At 43.1% G+C, this 21,019-nt stretch overlaps 2 protein-coding genes across 5 annotated transcripts in view; both read left to right on the top strand.

Moving 5' to 3' along the window:
* Positions 1–21,019, top strand: part of LOC142849492 (tripartite motif-containing protein 30A-like) — a 77,954-nt gene that overhangs the window by 19,859 nt on the left and 37,076 nt on the right. Inside the window, exon 1 of one of the 2 annotated variants that reach the window (XM_075971726.1) lies at positions 1,099–1,321. The exons of the other annotated variant lie outside the window; for it this stretch is intronic. Coding sequence (XP_075827841.1) covers positions 1,099–1,321 — 223 coding nt within the window. Of the gene's footprint in view, positions 1–1,098; positions 1,322–21,019 lie in introns of those variants that run through there. 2 annotated transcript variants of the gene reach the window in all.
* Positions 1,144–19,578, top strand: LOC142849495 (tripartite motif-containing protein 30A-like). Of its 3 annotated transcripts, none has more exons than XM_075971736.1 (8): positions 1,144–1,211; positions 6,920–7,403; positions 10,995–11,090; positions 11,717–11,947; positions 15,014–15,036; positions 16,371–16,471; positions 16,743–16,769; positions 17,014–19,578. In XM_075971736.1, the coding sequence occupies exons 2-8, from the start codon at positions 6,984–6,986 to the stop codon at positions 17,727–17,729; spliced, it is 1,614 nt and encodes a 537-aa protein (XP_075827851.1). In that variant the 5' UTR covers positions 1,144–1,211; positions 6,920–6,983; the 3' UTR covers positions 17,730–19,578. The 3 variants fall into 3 exon arrangements, with proteins under 3 accessions (XP_075827851.1, XP_075827850.1, XP_075827852.1); XM_075971735.1 differs by lacking the exon at positions 1,144–1,211 and adding an exon at positions 1,233–1,321; XM_075971737.1 differs by lacking the exons at positions 1,144–1,211; positions 10,995–11,090 and having other exon boundaries at positions 6,978–7,403.

The following is a 21,019-nucleotide window of genomic DNA, read 5'->3' as shown; positions in this document are numbered from 1 at the left end:
TAGGCTCATATCTTTGAATACTCAATTTCCAGTTATTGGTTCTGTTTGGGACAAATTGGAAGGTGTGACAGTATTGAAGTATATGTGACATGCGTGTGAGCTCTGAGATTTCAAGACATTCTGGGCATTCCCAGTGTCTCTTTGTCTCTGGCTCAGGTTTGTGTCTCAAGTGTGACCTCTCACCTCCTGCCCCAGCACCATGCCTCCCTGCCTGCTGCCATGCTCCCCACTGTGGTGGCCATGACCTCTAACCCTTTGAAACTGCAAGCTCCATATGAAGCACTGTCCCTATAAGGTGCCTCAGTCGTGGCGTTTGTCACAGAAACAGAAGAGTGACTAAGACAGACACATTCACGTGTCAGCACACCTGGGTGTGCACAGTGCTCAGGATCCAGCCCAGGACTCCACCCTGCTAGGCATCCACATGCCAATTCAACCACATCCCCAGCTCTATACAAGTTCAGATTCTAATTCAGGGGATGCTGAGGCAATAGCAACCTTCTGTAATGGAAATCCTAACTCAAAAGGGGACCTGCAGAGACATTCTGGGGAGGGATTCCTGAAAGGGATACAATGTATCAGATCACCACTGGGCAGAGGCCCTGCTCTGGGCAGCAACAAAACACCTAATCTGCAGGACACCCCTGGGCAGCTGGAGAGCCCCTGCAGCTTGCTAGTTTCACTGCTGTGAGTGTGGGAAGTGTCTCTGCAGGGCTCTGCATGGGCTCCTCCCATCCTGTCCCTGCTGGGTGGAAATCTTGATTGTGAGCAGCTGCCCTGACCTGCAGCTTCCTCTCAGTTCTCATCCTGTAAGGGCTCCCTTTCCCTCACCTTGCATTTCCTTCCCTTAGGGCCACACCTGCCTTGCAAAGCAAAACCCAGCCAGGAGCTCAGGTGCAAGAGGAGCCCAAGAGAAGACTTTCCAGACAGGTCTGGATCTTGTTTGGTCAGTTTGACCTGACCCTGAACAACTGGCTTCAGAAATTCAAACAAAACAAAACAAACAGTTAAGGGTGGGAGAGCTGATTGCTTGAGCTCTCCAGACAGGCTATGCTGATCTGAGGGGAGTTCCTTCAGTAGGTGGAGCTGGGTATGCTTATGCGGAAGCATACTATTGGTCTGTCCTTCTTCTGTAGTTTCTCTTTCTCTTCCTGGGCTCAAACTTTCGTTTCTTCTCCTTGGAGTCGGAAGTACTTTGAAGTTCTGGATTGGTGCGTTAATTCTCCGTATTTTACCACTTTCAGGCTGGCTGATGGTTTGCTGAGCAATATTAGGTGCAGAGTTTGGAGGATTTTTCAAGACAGGCATTGCTTTTGCTTGGGTGAGTTTGTGAGGGGCTGTCGGGCTCAGGCTTAAAATACAGGTGGAGGAGCCTGCGGAAGGGACTGTAGGTGGGGGAGAGGGAGAGGCCTGGTTTAGAGATGGCTTTTTGCCCGGTCCAGTCACCTCCTGCCATTTCATAATCTATAAATTTGAATTGTACCTTGACGAACACAGTTCCTTTCTCTACAGCTAAGCTAAGCCAGAGCCTCTTTAATTGAATATGTTTTTGTGTCATAATGTGGTGTTCCCACAGTCGCTGGGACAATGGTTCTCAACCTGTGGGTCGCGACCCCTTTGGGGTTCCTTGAGCCTTTCACAAATATAATTTTATGGTTGGGGTCACTCCAACATGAGGAACTGTATTAAAGGGTCACCGCATTAGGAAGGTTGAGAATCTCTGCCCTAGGAACTCTTAGGGCTCCTCTCTGGATTTAGAGCTAGAGGCTGTGAGCCTGTTAGCTAGTCACTGACTCCCTGTGATAGCCCCAAGCCAGGACATGACCGCTGATGTTTTCTTCTCCTTCAGCCATTTCCTGAAAATTGAAGCAGTGCTCAGTCCAGGTTGAGATTACAGCTACACAAAAGGCCAGAGGATCAGAAATTGAACGCCTTTATGGCAACTCAATGAGCCTCATTTATAAAATATTTTTTAAAATGTTTGTGACTTAGCTCAGGGGTAGGCTCTTTTCAAGCCTTGGGTCCAGTTCCAAGGGAAGGGGGCCTTCGAAGATGGGCAGACGAAGGACAAGGAGACTAGCTAGAGTAGCATATCTGAAGATTCTCCCAGAAGTGACCGCTTTCCTGTTGTCTCTTAGAGAGGTGATACATTTTTGTTGCCCAGGCTGGCTCAGTCGGCCCCCATCCCCACCTCCTGTCACTAGAGAGGCAGGTGCACATTACTGCTGCCACCCCCTTTTCTACCTCTAAATAATGGAAATTAGATTCTTGATTGGTTTGGAAAACGTCTAATTATAAAATATCATGAGAACCATGAGATTACCCAGTTTGATCAGGGATTTCATGGTTTTATCAAAACTAATCTGGGCACCCAGGAGACGTCGACAAACCTTATGATCCTGTTGGTTTTGTTTATTTCATTGCATATTGTGCCGGCTGGGCAGATAGCACATGGCATTAATCCCAATACTAGGAAGGCAACGGCAAGAAGGTCTTTGTGAGTTTTAGTCCAGCCTGATGTACATAGATGTTCCAGGGCAGCCGGGACTGCATAGTGAAAATCCTGTCCTCAAATGAATTGGAGAGAGAGAGAGAGAGAGAGAGAGAGAGAGAGAGACACAGAGAGAGACACAGAGAGAGACAGAGAGAAACAACTCAGATGATGATTCCTTACATTTTTCTGGGGTCTTTTTGTTCTTTTTGTTGTATTTCTGTTTTCTGCATTCTCTTCCCATCATGTAAGTTTTGGCTTAGTCTTCTTTTTCTACTTCCCTGAGGTCAAGAATTAAGTTATTTACTTGAGACTTTATTTGTTTTTTATTTATTTAATGTAATTTTGTCCCAGTGGGCTTCCCTCTTAGACTGTCTGCAGTACCCAATGGAATTCCTTGAGATGAATGCTTCTAAACCTCTTTTTGATTTTTTCTTTGCTCATTAGTTTAGAGAATGTTGTATAATTTCCATGTGTCTGTGAGTTTTCCCCAAATCCCTCTTGTAGTGATTTCTAGTTTTATACCACTGAGGTTAAAGAAGATATTTCATTTCGGTCTTCTTACATCATGAGACCCAGTCTTGTAGCCCTGAGGTTCCTTCTAGAGCAGTGTTGACTGTTTGTAAGGCTGTCAGTGGGGGGAGTGTCCTGTGCTTGGCGGGGTGAGTGCAATCCCTTGCTGATTTCCTGCCTGCCTCCTCTCTGTTTCATTTCCTTGTGGAGCACTTAGAACTCTGAACAGTGCCCCTTTGTTCTCTCCTTAACCTCTGTCTTTTACATGATACTTTGAGATGGGTATGTTTATTTATTTATCTTTTTATTCTAAAAAATATTTTTTAAAATGTGATCATATTCTTTCCCCTTCCCCAGCTTCTTCCAGATTCTCCCCTCCTTTCCTTCCATCCAACTTCATGCCCCTCCCTTAAATTTTGAAAATAAGTTTTCTTCAGTGCTCACTGGGCACATCAGTAACATTCCAAGGCTAGCCCCATGTTCACTGGTAGTTGCTGAACACTAATGGATTTCACATTTGTTTGTTTGTAGGATTTTTTTTCTGTCTTACTCTTACTGGTTTTTTATTTATTTCGACATGATACTTTCAAGTGAGCTAACTCTGTTGATAGACTTTTTGCTTGATTGTGGATGTCTGTGTTGAATCTATTTCAGGGTCAGTTTCATTCAATGAATTATTAAACTCTAGAATTTTAGTGCTTTTTCTATAGAATTGTCAATTTTCTGGTTTTCCTCATTAACTGTTATTTTGAATTTCTGTCTGGATTGTTCATTATTTCCTTTTTTTTTTTTTTTTTTTTTTTTTTTGGTTTTTTCGAGACAGGGTTTCTCTGTGGCTTTGGAGCCTGTCCTGGAACTAGCTCTTGTAGACCAGGCTGGTGTCAAACTCACAGAGATCCGCCTGCCTCTGCCTCCCGAGTGCTGGGATTAAAGGCGTGCGCCACCACCGCCCGGCTGTTCATTATTTCTATCCCCTGAAGTCAATTGCTAGAATATGATAATAGTCCTTTGATAAGGTGATGTTTCTCACTTTTTGATGTTTTTGGTTTTTGTTGTTTGTTTGTTTTTTGTTTGTGGTGTGTGTGTGTGTGTGTCTGTGTGTCTGTGTTAATGCCTGCATATTATGGAGCAACTAACTCTTGCAAACTTTTCTGTTTAGAATCTATGGGGAAGGATTTACACATTCCATATAAGGGTGGCACTTGATTAGTGACTCTGATCCTGAGTGGGTACAGTGGTGGAGTCTTCATATCGTTCTAACGGCAGGGCTCAGTGCTTGCCACGTCTGAAAATGTCTCTATGGCCTCAACTGCAGGCATTTATGACAGCAGCAACAGCTATGCAGCTTGTTAGCATCCTTAGTAGGAAGGATTGTAGGGGGCTTTATCGTTTCCCCTTCCAAAGTATGAAGGCCAATGGTAGCCTCTCTTTTAGATATGTGCTCAGAGTGTCTATGAGGTCATGGGTATGTGAAATGAACCACTGTGGCATATGGAAGCTGCTTTATAAGTTTCTCACCACCAAACTACTGATAGATGGTATCTTCATTAGGGTTTCTATTGCCGTGAAAAGACACCATGACCATGGTAACTCTTATAAAGGAGAACATTTAATTGGGCTTAGCTTACAATTTCAGAGGTTTAGGCCATTATTGTCGTGGTGGGAAGCATGGTGGTGTGCAGGCAGACATGGTGCTGGAGGAGGAACTGATCCTCAGGCAACATCTTGATCCTCAGGCAATAGTAAGTAAACTGTCTACCACACTGAGCATAACTTGAGCAAAGGAAATCTTAAAATCCACTCCCACAGTGACATACTTCCTCCAAGAAGGCCACACCCACTCCAACAAAGCCACACCTTTTTGTAGTACCACTCCCTTTGGGGGCCAGTTTCTTTCAGACCACCACAGATGGAGATTACTACAAACCATGACCTGAGACCCTCAGGCCCATCATACCTGCTTAAGTCCAAGGAGAAGGAATGTGGCTCTGACTCTGAGGCTGGGCGGGGCAGGGCAGAGCAGGATGGGACAAAGCAGGGCAGGGGGGCCTGGATGGGGAGCGGGGCAGGACAGATTGTGGGACAAGGGAGGGCGGGGCAGGGCAGGGCATGGCATGGCACCATCATAGATTCAGGAATGAAAAAGAACTCTGTACAAAATGGCAGGCAGACTGAGAAAGAAATCAGGGAAACAAACAATACATTTCACAATAGCTTCAAATAATATAAAATTTCTTGAGGTAATTCTAACCAAGCAAGTGAAAGACTTGTATGATAAAAACTTCAAGTCTTTGAAAAAATTGAAGAAGGTATCAGAAGATGAAAAGATCTCCCATGCTCATGGATCTGTAGGATGGACATAAAATGGCCATCCTACAAAAAGCAATCTATAGATTCAACTAATTCCCATAAAAATTCCAACACAATTCTTTACAGACTTTAAAGGACAGTCCTCAGCTTCATATGGAAAAACAAATCCTGAACAATAAAAGAACTGCTGCAGGGACCACCATCCTTGATATCAGGTTGTACTGCAGAGCTATGGTAATAAAAACAACATGGTATTGGCATGAAAATAGACATGGTGATCAATGGCATTGAATTGAAAACTCAGACATAAATCCACACACCTCTAGACACTTGATTCTTTTTTAACTTTTTTTTTTTAAGACAGTTTCTCTGTAGCTTTGGAGCCTTCCTAGAACTCACTCTGTAGAACAGGCTGGCCTCAAACTCACAGAGATCAGCCTGACTCTGCCTCCCGAGTGCTGGGATTAAAAGTGTGCACCACCACCGCACTGTGGACACCTGATTTTTAATTTTAAAAAAAAAGCCAGAAATAAGACAGTGGTGGTGCCGCATGCCTTTAATCGCAAAAAACTTGGGAAACAGAGGAAGGAAGATCTCTGTGAGTTCAAGGCCAGTGTGGTATACAGAGCAAGTTCAAGGACTGGCTCCATAGCTACTAAAAAACCCTGTCTCAGAAAAACAAAACAAAACAAAAGAGCCAGAAATATACGATGGAAAAAAGAAAGCATCTCCAACAAATGGTGCTGGTCTAACTGTATATCTGCATGTAGAAGAATACAAATAGATCCATATCTATCACCATGCAAAAAACTTAAATCTAAGTGGATCAAAGACCTCAAAATAAAAGCAGATACACTGAACCTGACAGAAGAGAAATAGGGGAGTAGCCTTTGGTTCAAAACCAAACACTTTGGTCTAAAAAGAAAAAGTAAAAACAAAACAAGTAAACTAAGTTTCATTTTGTTTTAAGTTGTATATTTGTGGGCCTGCCTATGTGTATGCACATTTGAAAGGATGGTTGGGGTGGTTACAGCTGGTAGATTCCTTGAAGCTGGAGTTACAGGTAGCTGTGACCTGCTTTACGTGGGTGCCAGGAAGTCTACTAGGATCATCTACAAAGTAATAAACACTCTTAAACAATAAGAAAAATCATTGCCTATGTGAATCAGGAGATGGGCTGTGTACACTCTACATCAGCACCAGTCTCTCTGGTAAGAGACTGGTGAACAGGATCAGAAGGTCGCACTGACTGGTGCTGATGAAAGAAGAAGTATAGTGGGGGATAAGTGAGTAGTTTGATGCTTGTAACACTGAAGATGTGATTTCATCCTGGGAAAGAAAGGGAAGGAGAGAAGGTCGATTACACGAGACTGATGGAAGGAAACACGATCTTCCTGGTCTTCAGTGAAAGGAAATAACAATCTTGCATCTGAAATTAGTCATTTTGGATGAAATATAGCAGAGGACTTAAAGTATGACAGCATTTTTTTTTTTGCCATGTCTCTAACTTCTCTCTGTATTTCTCTCCTTTCTTCTTTTCCCTTATCATTCGCGGTTCCGTGTTGATTTTCCCTTGTTCACTTGTCCTCCTTCTCATCCTCCCAGTCACTCAGGTACCTGAGCAGAAGTGTCAGGAGTACAGACAGACAGACTCAGCATCACAGCAACAATGGCCTCATCAGTCCTGGAGATGATCAAGGAGGAGGTGACCTGTCCTATCTGCCTGGAGCTTCTGAAAGACCCTGTGAGTGCCGATTGTAACCACATCTTCTGCAGAGCCTGCATCACTCTGAACTATGAGTCCAGCAAAGGCAAAGAAGGGGAGGGCATCTGCCCTGTGTGCCGAGATAGTTACCTGTTTGAGGATCTGAGGCCTAATTGGCATGTTACCAACATAGTGGAGAGGCTCAAGGAGTTCAAGTCCAGCCCAGAGGAGGAGCAGAAGGTGAATGTCTGTGTACAACATGGAGAGAAACTCCAGCTCTTCTGTGAGAAGGACATGGTGGCCATCTGCTGGCTTTGTGAGAGATCTCAGGAGCACCGTGGACACCAAACAGCTCTCATTGAAGAGGTGGCCAATAAATACAAGGTAGGAAGGGGGAGGGTGTAGGACACAGAGCAGGACACAGTAACAGATGGGAAATCTCCACTTGGTGTGACAGGTCAATTACCTGGACATCATAGGCTCTGGGGATGTTACATCATTCTATTTAGAATCCTAAAAGGACATGATGGTTTATTCCACTTAATTGTATAAGAATTAACCTGGAGTACAAATATTAAGATGGAAAAAATGTTTTGTAACTCTCCCTATGAATTTGAGTCAATGATCAAGAAAAGCCAATTGTAGAACAGGTTATTTATTCCATATTTGTCGTCCTTCATTGTTTATGTCAGATTCATTCATACTACCCAACATCCAGTCCAGTGACTTCCAACCATGTAACTAGTAAATGATTGACACACAGCAGTGGAGAGAATGTGTGTGGCAGATGAAACATCCTGGAAACGTGGAAAGAATTCCATAGTGAGATGCACAGAGGAAAGTTCTGTGTTGGATCTCTGTTTTCTGGGTTGTTTTTTTGTCTGTTTGTTTGTTTGTTTGTTTTGAGCCCACATGTAAATTTATGGAGACTTGTTGACTGAGTTTTCTGTCCTGCCCAGTTCCCGCAGTCGTTAAGTCCCCAAAAAATCATGCAGGGGTCTACATTAGTTATAAACTGATTGGCCCAGTAGTCAGGCTTCGTATTAACTCTTATGACTTATATTAGCTTGTTATTCTTGTCTATGTTAACCACATGGCTCAGTACCTTTTTCAGCAAGGCACTCACATCTTGCTTCTGCTGTGGCTGTTCAGGAGTCCGAGGAATGGACCTTTTAAAGAGCTGCAGGGTTTTGCAGCTAAAGCTGAGTCAGGAAGCCTCTCTTAAATGATTGCCTCTAGCAAGCAGAACTCACCTGAGAAAATGCTGCTATCAATAAGCCATGCTTAACTCTATTCTTTTCTGTCTAGAATTACTTCCCAAGCTCTGTCAGGCTTTATGTGGATACTGGCACCCACACGTTGGTACCATTTGTTGGAGGGTTTCTGTCCTGCCCAGTTCCTGCTGTAGTTAAGTCCCAGAATATAGGCATTTGTCCCAACCAGAGACTGTTGCAACATGCACCACGCCTGCCAGGGTTTGCACCAGATAGGATCCTCAAGATGGGAGAAGTGGGAACATGAGCCATCCCTAACCCAGAAGCAATCTGCAACTGATAGCTACTTGTAAATGAAAACTTACTTTCTCCAATGGAGTATCAATGGGGAAATGAACTATTTTTACAGCTCCCCTTCTCAGCAGTAGACTAATGACTGAACAACTTTAAGGGAACCCATATTTGGAGGTTCTTCCTCTCAACTGTTAAGTCTGGACTGTGGTCATATGTACAGTTAAGCCTTTATGTCTGGCTTTGAGTGAAATCTTTTCATCAAAGCCTTTGCTATGTTTGTGTTAATCAGTAGAAGCAGAGAAAGTGCTCTGAGAGTGTTTAAACCTTGAAGAATGTTGTCTGGGGAATCTATACTTGGTGTTACATGAGAGTTTGCAGCTGCACAAAACTCAGTCCTAAAATACTTCTGGAAGAACTGAAAGTTTTACTTTTGATTATTCCTAGCCATAGTCAAACAAAGCTGAGATTTGTGTAGGATATCTCCTTTCTGATGTGTTATTTCCCTCTGTTTGCTGTGATTACCATTAATGAATAAAGAAACTGCTTTGGACCTATAGCAGTGCAGGACTTCGCCAGGCAAGGGAAAACTAAACTGAATGCTGAGAGTTTCAGACATGCTGAAACTTTACTGGTATGCCACGACCTCATGGTGATGCACAGATTAATCGAGATTAATGGATATTGGTTAAATTAATATTTAAGAGTAAACCAATAAGAAGCTAGAGCTAATGGGCCAACCAGTAATCTAAATAATGAATTTTCTGTATGATTATTTCGGATCGGAGCTACTGGATAGCTGGGAAATGAACAAGAGGCCCTCCTTACTACAAATCAAAGGTAGCAAGAGCAAGATAACTTCATTAATTCCCAGCCCTATTAACCTTGTACATGTTTAGATAAAATAACTGGAGTGAGCTACCTGGGTGTCAGTCCTTTCCAAGAGACTCAACCCACCTCTCTGCTCCTTTGGAAAATGAAGACTTAGCATATTAGTGAGCTTCTCTTTCTACTTAGGCACCTATGATTGATGGATGTCAAACAATACTGGGGTGTTTCGTTTTATTGCTATGTTTGTGTTGTTGTTGTTATTGTTGTTGTTCTTAGGTTTTTTGTTTGGGAGAGATTTTTGGTATTATTTTCTTGTTTTATTTTTGTTTTTTGCTTTTTCTACTCTACAGTTCCTTTGTTTTAATGTTAAAGCTTGGGTTTTTATGGGATTCCCATGAGTTGGAAACCTGTGTGTCTCTGCATTTATATGCATTTCTTATGTTTTTCATTTTGCTCTTTTTCTATTTTGCTTGTTTTGTCAAATTCCAAAGTATTTCTTCTTGTATTTATTTTTATTCCCTTATTATTTCCTAGATGACTGTTTCTTTTTTAGCAAGAGACATACAGAATATGGATCTGAGTGGGAGAGCAGGTAGAAAGAAACTGTGAGGTGTACAGGCCAAGCAATCTGTAAACAAAATATATTTTATAAAAAAAAATCAGTGAAGAAAAATATATTAAATACAGAAAAAACTACAGTTCATAAAAAGAAAAAGAAATGACAAAAGAAAGTGCATGTGACCAGTATGGTAGGGCTTGACTCAATCCCAGAACTCTGGCAAGGGATGAGTTTGAGGTTATACAGGTCTAGACAGAAATTCCAGAACAGCCAGGCCTACATAGTAAGATCCAGTTTTTTTTTTTAAGAATGTGCATGTATCAACAGCAAGGCATATGATGTATGTATACATTTATAGGAAAGACAAGAAAACATAACAAAATTATTCCAGTTTATTGATAACTGAATGAAAGTAACCAGGGTTGTAAGAGCTGCGGGGCTGCGTCCCTGGCACCCGGCCGCCCGCATGGCTTATGTCCCGAAATAGTTACACGGAAACTGTATTCTTTTAAACACTGCTTGGCCCACTAGCTCTAGCCTCTTACGGGCTAATTCTCATATCCCGATCAACCCATCTCTAATAATCTGTGTAGCATCAGTCTTACAGGGAAAGATTCAGCATGTCTGATCTGGCAGCTCGCTTCATGGCATCTGCCTCAGAGAGCAGAGCTATTGCTTCTGGCTCTGAGAGGAGCTGCATGATTTCTGACCTCACTTCCTCTTCCTCCCAGCATTTTATTCTGTTTATTCCACCCACCTATGTTCTTACCTATCAGGGCCAAGGCAGTTTATTTAACCAATGACCTTCCTCCATCAAACCAGTTTGTGCTTAGTGGAATGACTGACTGGGACACATTTCTGTGTCTTTGTCTGTCTGGGGCTTGTGTGTGTAAATGCAAAAATTGATTGCGCTGAAGATGAAGATTTGCCTACTTTATGTGCACAAATCATGGCACAAGATATTAAAAAGAGAACAGTCTTAGACCTCCTGTCTTTCCAGAAGGATTTCTTGGCTTTTGGCTGGTAGCAGCTGTCCTACTAAGCACACAGCTTGACTCTGATACAATTCCTCTCCCACAGGGGATGCTCCTGGCTGCCCTGGTCATGCAAATGGATAATATGGAAATATGTGGCCAGTGGGAAAACAACCTTCAGAAGGAGAGAGTTTCCTGGGAGGCAAGTAGAGACCCTACCTCCTAAGGGAGTTAGCCTGATGCCTGGGAGGGGCCTGGGCGAGAAGCTCCCTGGCTCTTCATTCCCTGGTGGCAGATGGGGACAAGAGGCCTTGATTTGTCCTCTCTGCCTGTTCCCTTGGAGCTGGGACTGCACAGAGAGTGCATGACAGCTGAGCCTGGCTGTGTGAGGAGCTGACATCATGGCGGGGGCCTGGTGTGAATGGTTCTGAGTCCTGGGACTCGATCCTGTGGTGCATTATGGAACTCTGATTGTTGGGGAGATGATTGGGAACAGTCACAGTTTTATCCTTGGAGATACTTTTTCTCAGGGGTTCAGAGGCAGAATGAGGAGTATACAGACAGGAATAGGGATCAGGGACACCTGTGTGAAAACTGAGCCACAGCCTTGCATCCCAATTTGGATAAAAGACCATGGTAAATATGACCTAAGATCTGTATTTTGGAATATCATGAACAGATACTGAAAAAAGACACATGCTTCCCTAAGATTCCCTTCCCAAGCCAAACTCATTTCCCATGAGAACTCCCAATCAGAACAATTTTTTTTCTGTCTCTCTGTCCAATTAGTACAGTCTGAATAAATCTCCCTTTTTGTAATCCCTAAAGAACCAAATACAGAGTGAGGTAGAAAACGTTGAGTCGGAGTTTAAAGGACTGCGGGAATTCCTGGACTCCAAGGAGAAGAATGAGCTGCAGAAGCTGATGAAAGAGAAGGAAGACATCCTAGACATCCTGGAAGATTCTCAAATTGAGCTGGTGAAGCAGAGGGAGTCAGTGAGAGACCTCATCTCAGATCTGGAGCATCGCTTGCAGTGTTCAACCATGGAGATGCTGCAGGTAAGACTGCAGGAGGTTGGCATCTGAGAGTCAGGACACCTGGAAGCCATTTCCCTCCCTCTGTGCTGCTGTGATCTCCCTGGTGAGGACAGTAGGGCTCTCTGGACCCTCCCTGAACTCTTTCCTGAATCAGTTTCAAAGGCTGGGGAATCACTGCAAGCATGGATGGCTAGAGGAAGTTGCATGTTTTAGTTTATCAGTACAGTACAGTAGCAGAACCCTGTAGAGAAGATCTGTTGCATCATGGGTAGTTACTCCCCTGCTGAAATGTGAGCATGCGTGAAGCATATCCGACAGTCATTAGTCACTTTATCTGGATTTGAAATTACTGGAAATGGCCAGGCGATGGTGGCGCACGCCTTTAATCCCAGCACTTGGGAGGCAGAGGCAGGTGGATCTCTGTGAGTTCGAGACCAGCATGGTCTACAAGAGCTTTTTCCAGGACAGGCTCCAAAACCACAGAGAAACCCTGTCTCGAAAAACCAAAAAAAAAAAAAAAAAAGAAATTACTGGAAATGGTTTCTCCCCTTGGACATTTGAAGCCTTTCACCCCACTGCCCTGATTCAGTGGTCTGGTCAGTGGGAGGGGAGTTGCTATCCAAGATCTCGGAGATTTTCTTTCCTCTGTCTTTGAGTTTCTGAGATGAAAGATGTCTTCTTTATTCTAACAGGTATAAAGTTTGTATTGTATTTTATCTCTATCACACTTTTAAATCATTTAAACCAAAGGTATAGTCTGGTGATGAAAATCTCGGTAAGAATTTGTTTCTTTTGTCTGAATTGTCAATCTCTTGGTACTTCCAGGAAATTTTCATGCTCCTTTAACTTCTTGGTTTCCATCATGTTGATTTAACTATTATCGAGGACACTCATTTATCACCTGTATTAGATTGAATTAAACATGTTTTGGCTAAACTAAGCTAGTTCAGATAGGTAGTAACTACAGTCACCATACTCTGCAAGCCTGAAATTGTATCTCTTGATCAAAGAATCTGCCTTCCATTCTCTGCCTCCAGCCCCTAATGAACCAAATAATAATCCTTACTCTTGTGAGATCAGTTTTTGGACATGACACTTACTTAAATAGCATCACTTAGTGTTTTTTTTTTATTTTACCCAGCTGGTTTAGTATAACATAAATGTTCCGAGTGCAGCCATGTTGCCACAAATGGCAATACTTGCTTTGAATGTCTAATATTTTAACGTCCATGTTTATCATATCATATTTTTTCCATTCCTCTGGTTGTTCTCCAATGGACTCTATTTTATCTGCTATCATAATGACTCAGTGAACGTGAGCATACAGACGTCTCAGTGAGGACAAGTTTAAACATCAGTTTTCTCCTATACCTAGAATTCTAGTTCCCAGAATTCTTTTTACTATGGATCCACATTTATTGGGTTATGTTACATAAACTACATGCATCTACTGCCTGTGATCCCAGGACATGAGAGCTTCTCATACACAGAAACAAAAAACATGAAAAGAACATAACCTTGAAAATGAAATATAAGCTTCCCAACCTGCAGCCAGGTGTCCTGGCTCGTTCCTGTAATCCCAGCAGTTAGAACGCAGAAGCAAAAGAAGGTAGATGAGTTCAAGACCAGCCTGGTCTACATAGTGAATTCCAGGCCAGCAGGGTTACATAGTGAAAAACAAATGTGGTCAAGGTGGATAGAGGAAGAGACTACAGGATTTACAGGTTTAAATAGAAAATACATAGTCCACTTCTAATCTAAAGGCCCAGGGATCATTGCAGAAGGAGGGCAGAACACATGCAAGAGCGTGAGGCGGTGGATGAGTACAAGAGAAACAGCGTCTTCTGGACACAACTTAGCAGCAGCACATAAGACCTGGGATTGGCTGTGACACCAAACCCAAGACCTGTAGAAGCCTAAACCACGCCAAATCCACTACGGAAAGTGGACTTCCGTAGGAAGTTTAACCACACCCAAGGAGCTCCTAGTAATAGTTATCTGTAAGGAGAAAGATCACATTTCTCGAAGAATTTAACTTTAGTTAACTCTACCAATATCCAGTGGAATCCGCACCTGTGAGAACACTTGCATAGTGTTAGGTCTCAATCTGGGGACAGAGGATTCACAGAGCTGTCTACTAAACATATCAAAGTGGACCTGGTTGGTCGGGCATTGATATCTGTAAATATAAAAGAGCCATGTTAATATTGGAAGGCAGAAAGGGGATATTTATTAATGTAGCCACATTTGGAAGATGGACAAAAATATTTTTAAAGAGCACACTGTCCATCTTCATTTTCTCTAAGTGAGACCCGAATACATGCACACATGAGGAGTCCTTGTCAAGGCGTGGTCCTGTCCATCATTCTCCCGTCATTATCAGCTACAGACTCAGGCCTACGTGGTCTGGCAAGTAACAAAACAGCGTGAAATCTTTTAGGAGGTCAGTTCTGCATCTGGTATCGGTGCTTTCCTTCTCCCAGTGTGAGATTCCTGCAGAAATTCCACTTTTAGAGGGAGTCATTGATTCAGTGGTTTGTCAAATTGAGAGGCACACATGTCTCTTTAGAGTGACTTCTTTTCTTGCCAGGAAAACTACAGAGAAAGAAGATAAAGAGAGATATGGTTAGCTAGACTTAAGTATCAAACAATCTAAGCTTTTGACCCTTGTGGCTCCTTCATTGTTGACATATTAAATTGTGTCTAAATGACTGAAATAATATGGAAATAAGCTTCCAAGACATGTTAGTTGCAAGGATGGTGATAGGTAGCTGACATGAAACTTGGAAAAGACACATGTGTTTATATGTCTAGTTGTATGCACAGCAAAACCTATGTAAGTTTTCAGACCTTCACTTATTCAGCTTTGGTCTCCAAATTCTTATAGTATGAGATTGAAAATATTGTACTAGTGTACTTATAAAACAATTAATGAGCCTAGCATCGTATTTATTTCATGTCTTGGAGAACTTTTGGTGACAGATTTGATTCTCTTTGACTTTGTCTCTGCACCCAGTGAGAGTGTGACCAGGATTTGCAAGAACATGCAGAACATGTTATTGACTGTGTTGTCTCCCTTCTCTCTAGGGTGTGAATCATGTCCTAACAAGGTATGTGTGGGCTGACATGGAAGAATAGCCCTGTTGTGTGGTGAGAATGATTTAGTATCTGACTAGAATAAATCTCTCGTAGGTTTGGGGGAATTTAGACAAAGTATTATTCTGAAGTTCCAATAAGAAGGAGGAGGAGGTAGGGAAAGGCAACTCTGACTGTTTTGTAACTGCTGGGGACAGATTTGATTCTCTTTTAGGGGTCTGGGAAGGGAAGTCACAGAGTCAGGCTCAGCAGTGGAAAGAGGCAAATGGAGCCACAGGAGCTTTCAGACTCCTTGTGGTTCCATCATTCTGTTCGTGCTCTGTGCTTGTGTCTGGCTCTGTCTGCAGCTCACAGGTACTCGATTCACAGATTCATCCTAGATAGGGTATGTCTTCCTTGTCTGCAGTGCTCACAGAATTGTATGCTGGGAAATATTCCTGTGGATCTGTGTATTTCTCATGGGGATAGAACAGTGGGCACAACGGCTCCGTGTGAACCACACACTTCAGAAGACTGGAAAGCTGTGCCCTTGTGTGTAAAGATCACACCCAGGCTGTCGGCAGCAGGCTCCTTCTGAACATATGAAGTTCATGTCAGCATGAGTCTGATGTTCCTGTCATCTTTTCCAAAATGGTCATCTTAAAAAAATCTTAAACATTCAGATCTGGCCAACAGTGTCCATAGTAACATAGTGTTTGAAGTTTTGGCTTTCTCCAGATAATTTTTCATATGACTCTCCTACCCCGGAGCAGCTTCTGCACCCTGACTTTAGCCTGTCCTGGAAAACCGCATTTATTTATTTGCTTCTTTCTTTATTTCGGTCTGTCTATCTGTCTCTCTGACTCTGTCTCTGTTTCTCTCTCTCTCTCTCTTTCTCTCTCTGTCTGCCTGCCGGCCTGCCTGCCTATTGCTTTAGTTTTTCTGACAGGTCTTCTCTCTGTACCCTTGGTTGACCTGGAACTCATTCTATAGACCAAGCTGACATTGACCTCAGAAATTTACCTGACTCTGCCTCCAGAATGCTGGGATGAAAGGCTTGTGACTCCATGCCCAGCCCACACATTATTTTTTTTTTACCTATGTTAGTAGGGGTTCTGGGGTGGGGGAAAGGGAGAGTGGGAATAAGTCGTTTGATGTAAGGATCTACGACTTTACTAACATTACACAGCAAGTAAGTAGGAGAGGTCATGAGTGTGTCACATCTGCATAGTTACCCTCTCTTTCCCTGCTCAGAATTCTCAGGAGAGCTCCAGGACCTCTATGGTTAGAATAATAGGGAGTAATAGGAAGTCCATGGTGGTTAGAGGTCACACTATCTGAGATGTGGATATCAATCTTTTGTCCCTAGGAGTCAGAACTTAAGACTGAAACAGCCCAAAATGGTCCCAAGTAAACAGAGAAGGATCTTCCGAGTTCCGGATCTGAAAGGCATGCTGCAAGTGTTTCAAGGTGAGAGCAGCTACATTCTGTGGTACCTCGGGGACTCTAGGGGTTCTGGGGCTGCACTCTCTGGATGGAAAGTGATGTTTCTGAGCATGGGTAGAGGGACTCAGAAGAACAGAAAGTGTGTCCCAGTGATGTCATCATATATAATGGACATCATCATTCATCCCGTCCCATGTCACAGTTTCCAGATCTTCCCCCACTCTGCAGAGCACATTGACTTTAATGTTCTAATTCCCTTGCTTGCATTTAATTCTGTGCATTTTCATCATTTCAGGGCTCCGGGATGCCCAGCGCCACTGGGGTAAGGAGAAATCCCTCCATCAGCCTCTCTCGTCTCAATGTCTTTCAGAGTTTATTTCTCTACTAATACTTACGTTTTATGTTACTGCTCCCAATATGCACAGCAATCTGCCTCTCTTTGACTTTAAACTCGGCTCCTCCATGTTCCTCCTCACTTTCTCCTTAGGCTTCTGCTCCTTCTTTAACCAATAAGGCAGTACCCTGCCTCCCATGTGACTCTTAATTTATGTCTCATTTTTCTGCAGTTCACGTGACCCCGAATCAAACACAAGATAAAAACATTGTCATTAATGAAGACAAAAGACAAATACAACATCGAAATGGTAATAAAAGAAATTCTCAGATTTCTAACACCTACAAATTGGGCGTCATAGGGTATCCAGCTATTCACTCAGGGAAACATTACTGGGAAGTAGACGTGTCTAGATGTGACGCCTGGCTCCTGGGAATAAATAATGGAAAATGTGCTAAACCCCAGCTTTCTGCAGCAAATGAAAAGAACTTCAATGTCAAATATAATTCTAATGTTAAACGACATGTACATTTTTCCCCTTTCACCTTTGACGATGAATACAAACATGATTTTGGGGACAGACAATATGTGAATTATCAACCTAAACATGAAGTTAAAGATGATTCTGATGATAAACAGCATGCAAATTATCAGCCCAAATGTGGCTACTGGGTTATAGGGATGACAGACAGGTCTGTATATAATGCCTTTGAAGAGTGTTCTGTCACCCACAATGCCAGTGTCTTGCTCCTCTCTCTGACTCATCCTCCCACTCGTGTTGGAGTTTTCCTGGACCGTGAAGCTTGCACTCTCTCATTTTATGATGTTTCCAACCATGGAGCTCTCATCTATAGATTCTATGAACCAAACTTCCCTACTGCGGTTTTTCCATATTTTAATTCTATGGGATGTTCAAAGCCATTGACAGTCTGTGGGCCACCCTCCTAAGCCCTCACCCATGTCTGCACAGTGCCCCTGTATCTGATGTATCCCATATGTCTGAGGTCTGTGGCATCATTTTAACTTTTTCTATCTTTTGACTTACCATTTCAGTGACCTTCACTTCTAAATACAAACCAGTATTGGTTCTTTTTCTTGATCCAGTTGCTTGTCTGTTTACGAGGTTATAGTAATTTATCTCTTCCCAGATTTCCAGAGACAATGACTCTTTTCTCACGAAGTGAGGTAAGACCTCTGCTAACCCACACTCCCTGTTTTGTGGTGCCACAGATGGCAGCCAGGGCCTTGTGCATGCTGAGGAGCTGCTCTGCCCCTCAGCCACTTGTCTCAGCTCTGCCAAGTCTCCACAGCCCCATTCCTCTGTCGCTGACAGAAGATGACAGAAAGTTCTTCTCCGGCTTGTCTATTACTTTTGAAAATATATGTCAGAATGTCTAGCCTAGGAATGAGCCCTTAGTGGTACATCAGTTTAACCTCAATGCTGTGCTTCATCAAAACCTAAGAAGGAAATATTTCCAACAGCACCCACTAAGACTTTGTGTGTTCTGAGTACCTTCCTCTGCTCCATTTCTGCCACTCCCCATAGCAGTGTAGCCCTGAATGACATCCTCAAAGGCCTATGCCTGTGTCATTTTATTTTGCATTTTTTATATGAATCGTGTTCCTATACTCTAGGTTGGTGTAAAAAAATAAATGTGGGGTCTCTTCTAAGTCCCCGTGGGTTAAAGCAAGGCTGTTGACAGGGCTCAGTCACTCAAACCCACTTGTAAAGAGGCAGCCAACTCCTACAGATTAACCCCTGCCTCCCACACAAATGCAAAATGTATTATGTAAGTATTAAAATGGAAATAAGTTCACTGAGAATAAAACTTTGCAGTCACTAAATGGTTGTAGGTTAGTTTGGGGGCAAAGATGCTGTACTGGGTTTAGATGCTGCAATGGGCAACTGGATAGGGCTGAGGGGGGCTAATATTTGACTTTCCTAATATTTGACTTTGCTAATTAGGTCCTGGAAGGTAAAGTTTCATCAAGTCTACTCCAGTATGTTGTGTGTGTGTGTGTATTTGGCTTTCGAGAAATTTCAGAATCAAACATGTCAGTTGGGTGTGACTGTAGCTCGAAACATCTGAGAGATTTATCATAGGAATAGGACCTTCAACCTGACTTGGGTTGGAAAACCTGGATCTACTTCATAGGGACAAAAGGTCACATCATTTTAAACGCCAGCAATTCTTTTCCTCCCTGTCTGAAAGCTAGCGGCAACACACCTTATTTTGCTACCAGTCTGTCAGCTGAAAAACTAAGAGACCTCTGCTGCTACAACATTCCTGTTCCCTCCCTGCACTTCCACCTAGGCAGGCACTCTTTGGTATTTGAACTGATAACCCCTTCTTGCCCTCATTCCAACCTGTGTATGCAAAGTAATGCTTTTTGCGTACCCCTTTGTCTTCATGCTATATACAAACCAGCCTGCTACCCCAACAAACAACTGCCCCAATGCAGACTTCCTAGGCTTCCAATACCCTAGCCTCTGTTCCTCCCTGGATCCTAGACCACTGGTGCTCCCTGAAGTCTTGGGCCTGGGGGAGTAGATACCAACACTTTTTCAGATCCTTAGTGTTATTGTACTATTTAGTTCCTATCAAGTATGTAAATTCTATGGTTTCCGTTTTACAGTGAAGGTGATAACCGTGATGCCAATGAACTTTACCTTGTGCTGTGTTGTGAAACATAAACAATAGAATGTTTCTAGGAACTTACCTCATGTAAATTGTATCCAATATGATGTCTGTTTTGTCTCTTTGCTGTGACTGTAATAAAGAATTGCTGAGATTGAGTACCAGAACCTCCATGATGGTTTGGATGCAGCCCCAGCACTCAGGAGGCAGAGACTGGTGGCTGTGCATCTGAGCCAGGCTCAGTTACAGAGGAAGACCCTGCTCTTCTTTGTTTTGCTTTTAAAGAGGAATGTGCCAGATTTTGGATGAGTTAGTTGGTTCAAGGGGACACTCTGAGGGATTACTGCACAATAAGGAGTTTATTTGGAGTCAGATTGCCTTAAGTAGGCAGAGAGACAGAAAGGGCACACCATGCTGTTTCCAGGAGAGTTCAGGACCTGGCACCAGAAAAGACTGAATGGAGGGATATCTGGAGAGTATCAGGGTCCCTGTGGCAGAGACATTTTCTCTAATACTTTTTAGGGTGAAGCTGGCATTGGGTTCCCAGCAGAAGCCTATAGCCAGACTCTCTGATTTCCAGGCAGGAGGCAGGACAGACAGGTGACACAACATAGGATGCCCTGTAATGAGAACTCACTTAGGTTAGTGTGGCACCAGCAAGACAGCTCCTGGGGACTCACTTTGAGTGGAGCTCCATCGTGTTTCTCTCTGTGACTGCAGAGAGGCAGATACAGGGCATCAAGCAGATTGGAGGTCAAGCACTACACGCTGGAAGAGATTGCAGCAGCCACTCAAACGTCACCACGCTTTTTTGAAGAATTACAATACCTGTATTATAAAATATCAGGGCAGTTGTGGCACACGCCTTTAATCCCAGCACTGGGGAGGCAGACGTAGGTTTATCTCGGTGAGTTCAAGGCCAGCCTGGCCTACTAGTGCTAGTTCCAGAACAGTCTCCACAGCTACAGAGAAACCCTGTCTTGAAAAACCAAAACAACAACAAAAAAATAACAGTTGATTTTATTTAAATTTTAAATTATAAATTCATTCAAGAAAAATGTGTAACACCCGATTCTGTGTTACTTCCTTGGTATAGTTAGCGCGCCACTGTACCATAGGAGAGTCGGGCAAGGGCCTGGAGATTGAAAGAACACAAAAAGAGACCTGGGTCATTTGAAAGGAGATCAGCAGAATGCTGTTTATTCAACCTTGGGGAAATCTTTATATGCCTCCCTGATGCTCAAGGATTTCAAGCCAGGCAGGTGGGAAATTACCACACCAAAGACGGAGTCAACAATGCCCTACAGCTAATCACCAGGCAGGGCAGAGGGAGCACGGGAACAAATAGAATGCTGACCAGAAACTGTCCTCAAGCTGAACCCCAGGAACAAGGGTAGACGCAGGCCCTACAAAAATGTTCTATCTTCATATCACTCCTATGTTCTTTTTGGTTAATATTTCTTCCATAATTGTTTCATGGGAAAGCCTTTCCTGTGTTGAAATAAATGTCAGGGTGTATTGACACAGTTAGACTCATACACATTGCCTCCCTGCTCAGCAGCGTGATCAGTGCTGTGCTATCCTGGCTGCCCTCATTCT

The sequence above is a fragment of the Microtus pennsylvanicus genome, chromosome 5, assembly GCF_037038515.1.
Source record: "Microtus pennsylvanicus isolate mMicPen1 chromosome 5, mMicPen1.hap1, whole genome shotgun sequence".
NCBI classification, from domain to species: domain Eukaryota; kingdom Metazoa; phylum Chordata; class Mammalia; order Rodentia; family Cricetidae; genus Microtus; species Microtus pennsylvanicus.
Note: the sequence above shows the minus strand (reverse complement) of the source record. Positions and strands in the feature narration are given on the sequence as shown.

Bases quoted from the DNA above. Each gene is read 5' to 3' on its own strand.
- LOC142849495 (XM_075971736.1), top strand. From the start codon at position 6,984: ATGGCCTCATCAGTCCTGGAGATGATCAAGGAGGAGGTGACCTGTCCT. The intron at 16,472-16,742 runs GTGAGAGCAGCT...TCATCATTTCAG, and splicing joins CATGCTGCAAGTGTTTCAAG to GGCTCCGGGATGCCCAGCGC. The intron at 16,770-17,013 runs GTAAGGAGAAAT...ATTTTTCTGCAG, and splicing joins GGATGCCCAGCGCCACTGGG to TTCACGTGACCCCGAATCAA.